At 35.4% G+C, this 11,156-nt stretch overlaps 1 protein-coding gene across 1 annotated transcript; it reads left to right on the top strand.

Moving 5' to 3' along the window:
• Positions 1 to 7,231: 7,231 nt before the first annotated feature.
• On the top strand, positions 7,232 to 10,787 carry LOC103926896 (chitin-inducible gibberellin-responsive protein 1). The gene is made up of 2 exons (XM_009335777.3): positions 7,232 to 7,588; positions 8,648 to 10,787. Exon 2 carries the CDS (start codon positions 8,789 to 8,791, stop codon positions 10,535 to 10,537), a length of 1,749 nt encoding a protein of 582 aa, XP_009334052.2. The 5' UTR covers positions 7,232 to 7,588; positions 8,648 to 8,788; the 3' UTR covers positions 10,538 to 10,787.
• The last annotated feature ends 369 nt before the right edge of the window (positions 10,788 to 11,156 follow it).

Raw genomic sequence — 11,156 nt, 5'->3', positions numbered from 1 at the left:
ACCTAAATGATTAACGGTAAACAATCTCACAGATCACTCCTATCAATTTTAAATTTGAAAAACTAAAATGAAGAATTATATCGATCTCATAAACTAGTTTAGATAAAAAAAACCCTCAAGACATTATCCAATAAAAAAATGCCGTTCGTGGCACGCATGAAAGATCAGCCGCTGAAACGTCCTTGTACAACAAAAGCTGATACTTGAGGATATGGCCAAGTTTGAAAAGTGAAGGAAATTCCAGCACAATCCAGGTGGGAAACCAAAACTAAACATAAACAAATAAACACATAATCTCTAATTAACAGCCGCCTAATTCATGGACTAACTCAAAACCTCAGGAATCTTTTATTTTAGCATTTAATCTTTTTTTATAGTGTAATTTGGGGTCCAATTTGCTGGATATAGAAGTCAACAACATGATCTTCTTCCAAACCCTGGTCAAACCTCCATAAATGTGCGTTCCCGCAGCGAATGAGAAGCGCAGGTTTGACCTTTGACCTACTCCTGTCGTACTCCTGGTATTACAGGACAACCAATTCTCCAATCAATCGAGGCCACACATCACATCAGCTTTGACACACTGTTGACGTGGCACGCAAGCAGAATTACAGATAGATTTGGAACTGAATCAAGTGCGGCTTTAAGCCATTATCCTATGGGTGAGAAATGGGAACGCACCCTCCTGTTCTATAATTTCGTCTGCCTTTTCCGACTGTTTCTTTCCCGTGTGACCAACAGAATAATTGAGAAATTCTCAAGGTTAATCAAATGTGTAGTGTGTATATATATTTTTTTTAAAAACAATATTATTTATACTAAGGAGAAAAGGGGTATGCTTAACCTTACAATAGGTTAATAATAGTGTGATTCAAATTTGTTTTTAGCGATAATCGAACTAAAATCTCTCACTTACAATTAAAGATAATTACGACTAGATCGTAATATTAAGTGATAAATGTACGTTATATATAAATATATATTTATTTTTTAAATTTATGTGGAAAATGGAAAATACAATTTAAATGTGCCGACTTACAGTTATAAACAGGCGGGAAGCACGTGAAAATTGGTCAGATTATCCAAAGACCAAAGTGGGGAAGGAAGAGATAAAGTGACTGGTGCCTTGGGGTGATTGAATATCTATGTCATGCAGAACCGCAGATCGATGGCCCACTAGTGGATACAAGGACAAAGGAAATTGAAGGAAATTGGAATAGGGCTTGGGACTTGGGGAAACAACAATGACTATGTTGTGCACTTGTGCTAATCAATTATTGTAGTTCTTTTTCAATTTGTCACTATTTCAGTATTTCTTGTTTACTTCGGGGAGTTCCACCAAGTCAACTCAGTATTTGAAATTTCTTTGATACGGTTGATATTTTCGTGAAATATTTGAAAAATCAAAGAAAAATATGAAGGAGGTTGTGAAGTCTAAACTTCACTCTAAATCGGAGAAAATCTTAAATTTTGGCTAAAATCGATAGATTTTGTCGATATTTCTGATGTATCGGTTAAAATTGAAGAAACTCTTATATTTCGTCTGAACCAGTATTTGACATTTCCTAAATTTCATTTTAAATTTTCCTTGTTTCCATCAAAAGCAACCGATATCAATGTTGAAATTGATATATCCATGGATATTTATATAAATTTACTTATCAATATTTCCACCGATACTGATATTTTAAACACTGAGTAAACCCTAATCCTAGATCTTAAACCCTAAATTCTGGTCTGTAAAATAGTTTTCGATTAGTCTATCTTAGCCATGGTTTATGATCATTCTTACTAATTAAGAGCATTATGAATTTTTAGACCATTAGTTGTACATATGACATAATGGATTTGATTCAACAACTTTTGACCGCTATAGTAATTAGATAGGGATAAAATAATTTGTCGTGTCACGTTCCACAACTAACATGCTTCTTTTATAAATGAAATTTTTTTAATGTCGGCATCACGACATAATGTTATGTTACAATTCATTTATATAATAAACATGTTTTATTTAACAATACTTATCAACTTGGGTCTGTATCTTGAATGTGCATATATAAACTCATCGGTCACTCATATATAACACATAAAATTGTAATACCCTATTCTAATAATTTATGAATAGTTAATTCATGTCAATGACATAATATTAAATTGTAAACGTTATAAGAACTAGCCTTCATGTACTCACATGACATTTTTTGAATCACGACGTGCTACGCATAACTTACACGTTTTAAATGTGTATTTATATGCATAAATTGACAAAAGGAAAGTCAAATATTTGAAGTAAATGAATAATCTTAGATCATGCTAGAAGAACCCCCTCATAAACTAATTAAAGCAACTGCATACACATAATAAAATATGTCTCTATTGAATTTATATTAATAATAGAGAAAATAATATTTAATAAAGAATTGATTGAATTACATTATTGCTAGCTCATTGTGAAGCTAAGCCAACCATCCTTTCCCCCTTAGTGTAGATAATATTGTTAAAAAAAAAAATTCATTTGACAACTAATTTAATCACATTATTATCCACGTGCGAAAGACATTTTTATAACTGGCATTATACGCCTCTTAAGATGTTTTGAACGTGTTTAAAAATAGAGAAAATAATATTTAATGAACAACTAATTGAATCACATTATTGCTAGCCTATTGTAAGGTACTAATTAAAAGCAAAAAAAATTTATTATTAAAAAAACATTGTTAAAATGATGAAAATATCCCTGCCATATTTGATACATTATTTTGACTTGTTTTTGAAGTTTTTTGTTTGGGGCATTTTTGTCCAATTTTTTTAATGAAGCTTTTGACGTTAAAAAACACTGTTCATTGGCCTTTATCTTTATATATGAAGATGATAGATATGGTTGTGACACTTAATTACTTTAACATCCCTTAAAAGTAACTTAGATATTGTAGTGTGAATGAGGATAGTGCATGAAAATGTGAGGAAGTTGATGATCATGATTGTCCAGTCATAAGCAAAAGAAAGCACTTGAGAATTAATGCTTAATATCTATCCCTTTCTGTACTGAAAGACTAAAAGTGCTTTTGTTAACGTTCGCGAATATTCTTTAATTGGCATAAGCATGCTTTTAATTAGTCCTTATAACCAACCTTATCCTTTATGACGCAAAAAGCAAAGTCCTGTAAAGTTCTGGTGCATCATTAGTTCATGGTTGTTTACAGAAAAACAGAGATGAGATCAAAAGAAAGTGAAAATAACGTGAGAGTAGAGTTTAATTTTGTCGACGATCATGCTAAAAAGGGTGGGAGTGTACGTGCTATTTGGCTATATGAGAGCGTGACAGAATCCTGACGTGATTTGTAGGTTTGGTTGAACAGAAACATGTCTGCTATTTTGGCCAAAATATGATTGAAGATTTGAAGGATAAAGACTTGATATATATGGATGCTAGAACATCCATTCAAATTAGTTTTTATAAACTATATGACGTGATTGTTGATGATTGAATAATTACTAAAATGTTGATTAATGTGTATATCTTATTTTGGTGACACATCACATTATTTATAAATTTGGTCTAAAAATTTGATATATCTAACATTATTCTAATATGATTATTGATTAAACATGTTTCTCGTACTCCATCCGAGTTTCACATTTTTATTTTTACATATCATTTCATATGGAAATTACGATGCAAATTACAACCAAACATCATAACATGTCATGTTAAATAATCTTAACCGCTGATTATCAACAAATAATTTTAAAAGCACCAACTTGAGAGAATTAGAAACCAAATACAAACATCTGATATAATATATTCACAATTTGCTGGAGCATCGGCAACAAAAATTGCTGCTCAATAAATACATTGAACTCCATGAACATTAAAATCTCTAAGAAGGGAGCACGTTGCACTCAAGTAAAGGAGTTTGTATACGAAATTGGAAGCCAAAAGAAAGTTATCAATGGACTGATAGGATAATGGCACCAAACTCAGCCGCAATCTTTACCTACGACGAGAAAAGATTGAACTCAGTTTGCAATAAGTTAAGAATAAAAAATCTATTTATTAGAAAAATCCAACCGTTTGCTTTCATGACGCACACTTCGATATTATTATTTTAAGATATACATATACAAGGTCGGTCTATGACGTTTTTATCTTCTCTGCGTTAAATATGTATTGTTTACTGTTTGTGTTTGTAGTAGTTGTTACTGATAGTTATGTGGAAGTTTATCTGATGAATTAGTTATGTAAATTTCTCTCTAGATCAAAGAATTGGTTCTTAAAATATATGTACCTAATTTGGCACGTTCTTTTATTTTTTTGTTCTTATCAATTAAATCACTCTATAGTTGCTCTTAAAAGAAAATAAAAGAAGAAGAAAGGTCTAATGCTAATATACTTAACAACTTGCAAGCAAATAGAACATAGTTGTTGTTAATTAGATTATTAATGAGTGTCAATTAATGTACATATTTTTTCTTGATAACACGTCATATAATTCATAAATTTGATCTAAAAAAATTTGTATATCACTCGTTACCCTTATTCAAAATATAATTAGGTAAGAAAACAAACGGTGGAACGCGGGATAAAACTAAGGACACCTTCTTGAAGTGCGTGCTAAGTCATGTAAAAGAGTCAAAAGGAATAAGATTCAAATTTCCACGTGCAATGTGTGTGCTTCATTAGTGTCACTGCCTACGGGGTGGTCTTTATTCGTCGCGTTTCAGTCCCCGCACCGTTGGGTTGCATGTCGTTTATTCGAATTTTACGGTTGCAGCTGTCAACACTCACCTCACCCTAAATCCAAAATTGGATAGGAGTAAATAAATATTAATCAACGGTTTAGATTTGAGTAACATACTAATCCACGGTTCAGAATGAGCCTACAAAGGGTTATATGCTTGTCGGCACGTAAATATATGAAGATAAGAAAGAAAATGAATCTATTTACAAATGATTAATCCAGACAAAACAATGAAACTAAAAATAGACATTCAGACGCAAGATGCAAACCTTTTTATTAAGGGTCGTTTTTTTGTATAGATTGTATTTGCCCTTGGTTTTTTGTTTAATATTTTGGCGCAAGAAGTAAAAATTTTTATTCGTTTATAATAAATTATATCTTTGGGAAAAAAACAAAAAAGACATTTGGGAGGAGCAATGAGATGAATATAATTAGTTCAGCAGAAAAAGGATTTATGAAAAACAAAGTTATAAATAATTAAGTGTTTAAGTGAGAAACATGATTTATCTATCTATAATTATTATTCATTAGATGACTTAATGATTTTTACATAAATGATATTTAAAAGGTGATCTAAAAAGTAGACGGTTCAATCATAACATAGGAGAATTTGAAAGAAAATCAGAGAAAGTTACTAGCTTTCCTCTTCTCGGCAATTAGCCACATCGATTATCAAGCAAATGTGGAAGTTTATTGAAAGTGTCGACTTTAAACAATCTGATTTAATCCTTTATATACTAATTGATGACTCCTTATTGAGGTGATATGATCAATTTACCACTTTGAATTGCAAAAATGATAAACACTATAAAAAAAAGTCATCATGCACCTCAAATTGGAAGTCAATGGGAAAATTTCCTCTAAAAAAGTCGACTAGGTCTGGATCAAACATTAAATCAAATTTAAACCTTTTTTTTCAACACACATTGAAAGTTAATAGGTAAATTTCTTCAACGGTACGTAGCACTAAGTGATACGAAAAATAACTGAAATTAAAAATAAAAGATTCAACAGTTGTGCAAATCAAATTTAATAGCTAAAATACCGTAGCACGAAGTGCTAGTAGCATTACAGCCACACCGGACAATAAGATCTTTCTTCTCCAAACTAATTTAAGCCACTAGGTTCCATAGCACTTCTGGATTTCCTCCTCCAATCCAGATAAGATTTTCTTTTTTTATTTTTTATTTTTTCTGGAAAAGCAACTCCAGGATCCCGGTTTATATCCTAAAATGGTGATCAATTGACTTATAATCACCTAAAAGAGACCAAAGTTATAACCTTAATTAATTTTGAAATAATTAAGCTAAATCAATAAGGTTCTATTTTTTAAATTTGTTAAGAGAAGAAAAGTCTGCAAGTTTGACAAACTTTTCTCGAGTCAAACTCATGTCCACTCGTTTTTTTTTTTTTTTTTTTAACAAAAAAGGGACCACTTGGTAGTTTTTCTGCTATAGTTCATTTTTTTAAAGGTCAGGAAGACTAACAGAGAGAGACGTTTCAACCTCTTTTTGATCACCATTGTGCGACCTATTAACGTTAGAAATCGAACCCATAACGTATTGTGTGGAATACGAACCTGAAATTCATCATCAACCATGTGGCCGTCCCGTGGTGATTAAACTCGTGTCCACTCGTTCAATCTTCAACGAACTTTGGTTTCCAACCCACGATTCAAGCTAGAAAAAACAATAATTTTCCATTTGGACATGTTTTATCGCTAATCCTCATTCAATTTATCTTTTCAACATATTCATACTCTTAGATTGAACTGAAACGGTTAGGATGTGGAGATGCCTAGGATCCCTACAACAAAGTGGAGGATTATCTTCCTATGCGGTGTGACACAACTACAAATCCAATTAAAGGGATACAATAGTTTTTTATTTTCCAAAAGTTCACCAAAATTTTAGGGTACTGTTATTTATACACTTATTTTACTTGTCATACATCCTTCTTAATTTTTGACTGTTGAATCAAATGAATTGAAAAAGATCAACAACATAAAATTAACAACATGTGTAGAGATAAAAAGTTAGCACTATCCAAGTTTTACCATGATCTCTCCCATGCGGTGTCTACCAATCAAAGTAGAAGAGATGTCACCGAGATTTGTACATTTGGCAACAATCCATTATATTAAAGTTATTTTGAAAGAAGAAATGAATGCCAACTTTTTAATTTTGTTCAAGTTGAACAAAAGATAATCTTACTAATTTTCACAAATATGATAAGATTAAATGAACAATTTTTCTTCGTGAATAATCTTTAACTTGGACATAATAAAAAAGTTTTCATCTATTACTTCTTTTAAAACACGTTTAATATAACGGATAATCATAGCCAAACAATTTCTCTCTACCAAATAAAACCTTTATATATGCGAGATTCTCTCGCTTTAATAATATGCATCAAATAAATGAGAATTTGAATACGCGGCCAGCCATTATTCCATAACATCTGCTAGCCGCGACATGAATTTGAATCGATAGTCTTTTTAATGTTCCGAATTTTCAATCATATCATTATCTCCCTTTTACCAACATGTCCATAGTTTCTCACTTGCCGAGAAGAAGCGCGTATTGGCATCTCCCCCGTGACTTTCGACGAACTAGGAATGTTGTGTTATTCAAACAGTGGAACGTATGGTCGGCGCCACCACCTCACCATCTCTTTCTGCTATATATACCTTGGAAGCCTAGCATCTGCTTCTTTCGAGAACTCAGCGAATTCAGAGCTCCCACGACTTGACGAACAGGTTCTTGGACCAAACCAGAACTTACCCACTACCCAAACTTGCAGTCTAAGCCGAAGACCGAGAAGACCCAGAAGTGAAATTACAGGTATTTGTTCATAGATTTGTATATCTTTGAATTATTGGTTTTAGTATAATTTGTTTGGTAGCTGAGAAAGTTGAGGTGAAAACAAAGTTGGGTGGAATCTGATTTCTTTTCAGTCTTTGTGTAGTTTGTTGATTCGGGGTTTTGGGGAAAAGGGGAAATCTGAGCTTGTGGCTCGTATTGGGCTTCATTGATTGGAGGGTGTAGGTTGATTAGTGGCGTATAGGGTGAGGAAATCTTGGGTTTTTCTTATTTTGATCTGTTTTCTATCACTTGAGAACAAACAGATGGTGAGTGGATTTGGAGCGTTTTGTGATTTGAAGTGTTGGGTTTTGTAAAATCAGTTCAACTGGTTGTGGTTTTGATGGCTTTTGAGTATTGATTTTTGGTCCCAAAACGGAAAATTACTCCAAATTTATTCACTTGGAAGTTAAATTTTATAAATTGTGCACCTTGACATAGTTTGTCAATACTGAAACCATGTTCTCCTGGTGTCAGGTCACTGGATCTTCTATTTTTCGATTGATGAGGCCCGTTAGTCTCGCCCTGTTTGATTCAATGTCCATTTGGTTATCCTTTGTTTGGTATCTGCTCTGCGACTAACCCATTGATAGACAAACTAGTGATGCTTTAGGAAATTAGAGGCCTTTGCATTTTTTCGGGATTCTATTTGTCAAAGGGTAAGTGGTCGTGTTAGGAAAAAGTGTCGAGAATTAGGACGACTTGGAATTCTTAGTTGAGATATCACTCGCTGAAGCAATATTCCATTACATCGGTTAAATAGAGCGGCCCATTTCGTTGCTTCCTATGCTTCAAAAGGGTAGCTCAAGTACTCTGTCTGTGAGATGCAGATCCTCCTGAGTCCTGAGTGGTTGCTTCCTGCTCTCTATTCTGATTAATATCCGTTTAAGATTTAAAACTTTTCTCGGTATTTATTGATTCGATAATACATTCAGGCAAGACGGATTGTGGTTTAGTTATAATTTCTGCTTTTCAAGGTAGTATGTGCATTTTCCCTCAGAATCTCCAGTTAATTGGTCTTTTTCTGTATCAATATTGCAGGTTTATTTTGTTATCTTGAAACTTCACAAGGGTTGTCAAGAGTGTTTTTTGGGGAAAGCACAAAGCTTGATCCTATTCTGGTTGATAAGTTATACAATCGGATTTGTTGTCACATGGAATAGCTGATGCCAATCTCATAGCATGGACCAGCATTTTAGATTTCGTGCGACTGGTGCAGGATTGTCACATACAGCTCCGCTTCCCACTGTTCAGTCTTTACCTAAAAGGTTACTTGGGACGTTGAAATTTGATATTAAGAACTCATCAAATACACCCTTTTCGACTGACTTTGATTCTGATACTCTTACGACACTGAGCAACAGTCAGGAGCAGCACAGCTCCCCGGAGAATCTCTCAGGAGCCACGCCCTCCGGTACATCTTCATTTGAAACAAACAGTTACGTTAATCGGTTAAGCTTAAGCCCTTCGGTGGACTGTAGTAGAGACAGTCTGCAGGTCTATTCTGGTAGGGCTTCTTCCTTAACGGATGCAAATAGTAGCCAGAATATAAAACAAACTTTGCAGGAATTGGAGAGTGCTTTAATGGGGCCTGACGATGAGGAAGAAGTCACCACAGCAAACACTTCTAGTGGAGAAAGTAGCAGGCGGCAGACCCAGAGGTCCATGTCATGGATCCAGGAGCACCAGGGTTCAAACCCTGTTCAACGGCAGACATCCTTTGTTTCTCGGCAGAGGCAGTTGGGTGAAGCTCAGTTTGAGAAACGTCATAAAGTGATAGATGAAGCATCTCTTAAGGGTTTGCCAGCAAGTAATCTGAAGGAATTGCTGATTGCATGTGCTGGAGCTCTCTCCAACAACGAAGTCGATAGTTTCGAAAAATTGATTGAAATTGCTAGAGGAGCTGTGTCTATCGGTGGAGAACCAATCCAGCGACTTGGAGCTTACTTGGTAGAAGGGCTGGTGGCCAGGAAGGAGGCATCAGGTGCCAATATTTACCACGCCCTTAGGTGTAGAGAGCCTGAAAGCAACGACTTGTTGTCCTACATGCAGATTCTGTATGAGATCTGCCCATACTTAAAGTTTGGTTACATGGCAGCCAACGGGGCCATTGCTGAGGCATGCAGAAATGAGGACCGCATCCACATTATAGACTTCCAGATTGCTCAGGGAACCCAGTGGGTTACTCTCCTTCAAGCACTTGCAGCAAGACCCAGTGGGGCTCCCCATGTACGAATTACAGGTATCGATGATCCTGTTTCTAAGCATGCCCGTGGTGATGGGTTGGAGGCAGTAGGGAGACGGTTGAAAGCCATCTCAGACAAATTTAACATCCCAGTTGAATTTCATGGAGTCCCAGTTTTCGCACCTGATGTCACACGGGACATGCTTGATGTCAGGCCCGGAGAGGCTCTTGCCGTGAACTTCCCTCTGCAGCTTCATCACACACCAGATGAAAGCGTCGATGAGAACAATCCGAGGGATGGGCTGCTGAGAACAGTGAGGTCTCTAAATCCAAAGGTAACCACTTTGGTGGAACAAGAATCAAACACGAACACAACCCCCTTTTTCAATAGGTTTGTGGAAACTCTTGAGTACTACTTGGCGATGTTTGAGTCTATTGACGTGACCCTGCCAAGGAACAGCAAGGAAAGAATCAATGTGGAGCAGCATTGCTTGGCAAGAGATATTGTGAATGTCATTGCTTGCGAGGGGAAGGAAAGGGTGGAACGTCACGAGCTCTTTGGCAAGTGGAAATCCAGGTTGACAATGGCAGGGTTTCAGCAGTACCCGTTGAGCTCATATGTAAACTCTGTCATTGGGAGTCTGCTGAGGTGTTACTCGGAGCATTATACACTGGTTGAGAAGGACGGTGCTATGCTCTTGGGATGGAAGGACAGGAACTTAATATCAGCTTCTGCCTGGCATTGAGTATAGGAAATAAAGATACAGAGGTAGCAGTATAATTTACCAGTTTGTATTTTTCTTTTAATGCGATACACAAAGCCCTATAGTTTCTTTCTACGACGCTGTTCACTTTTGTACTTAGGATGGCCGGCATTTGTATGCCGCTGCAGAATGTGGTTCCCTACCACCGAACGTGTTACCGCTGTGTATACAAGATTCTGTTTATCTCTTCTTTGATAGAGTTATATGTAATTATAATGCAGGGTTTGTTTTACTTTTACAAAGTCTTTTACTAATAACTAAGACTAATCCGGCTCGCTTCTTCATTCCCGCCCCTCCTCAATCTCTTTTCACCCCGAGTATTTCCATGAAGCAATGACGGAAAACCGTCTTGTATTTCGCCATTGTTTCATGTAACAAACTAACAATCAATACAGTACCAGAACGACATGCCTTCTCTCTTTCTCGAACTGCACAAGTAGAATCCGACATTGCACAACGTTACAACATTAATTGCACATACATCAAATTGTAAGATAATGTTAATGCAATAATGCTTTTTATACTTCATGTACTCACTACTTACTGCCCAACACTCTAATACCTATGGCTCGTTAATGTATGTAGGATTCACCTCTATTTG

This window comes from the organism of the source record quoted next, unplaced genomic scaffold (assembly GCF_019419815.1).
Source record: "Pyrus x bretschneideri cultivar Hongxiangsu unplaced genomic scaffold, Pyrus_bretschneideri_v1 Contig23, whole genome shotgun sequence".
Taxonomy (NCBI): domain Eukaryota; kingdom Viridiplantae; phylum Streptophyta; class Magnoliopsida; order Rosales; family Rosaceae; genus Pyrus; species Pyrus x bretschneideri.
Note: the sequence above shows the minus strand (reverse complement) of the source record. Positions and strands in the feature narration are given on the sequence as shown.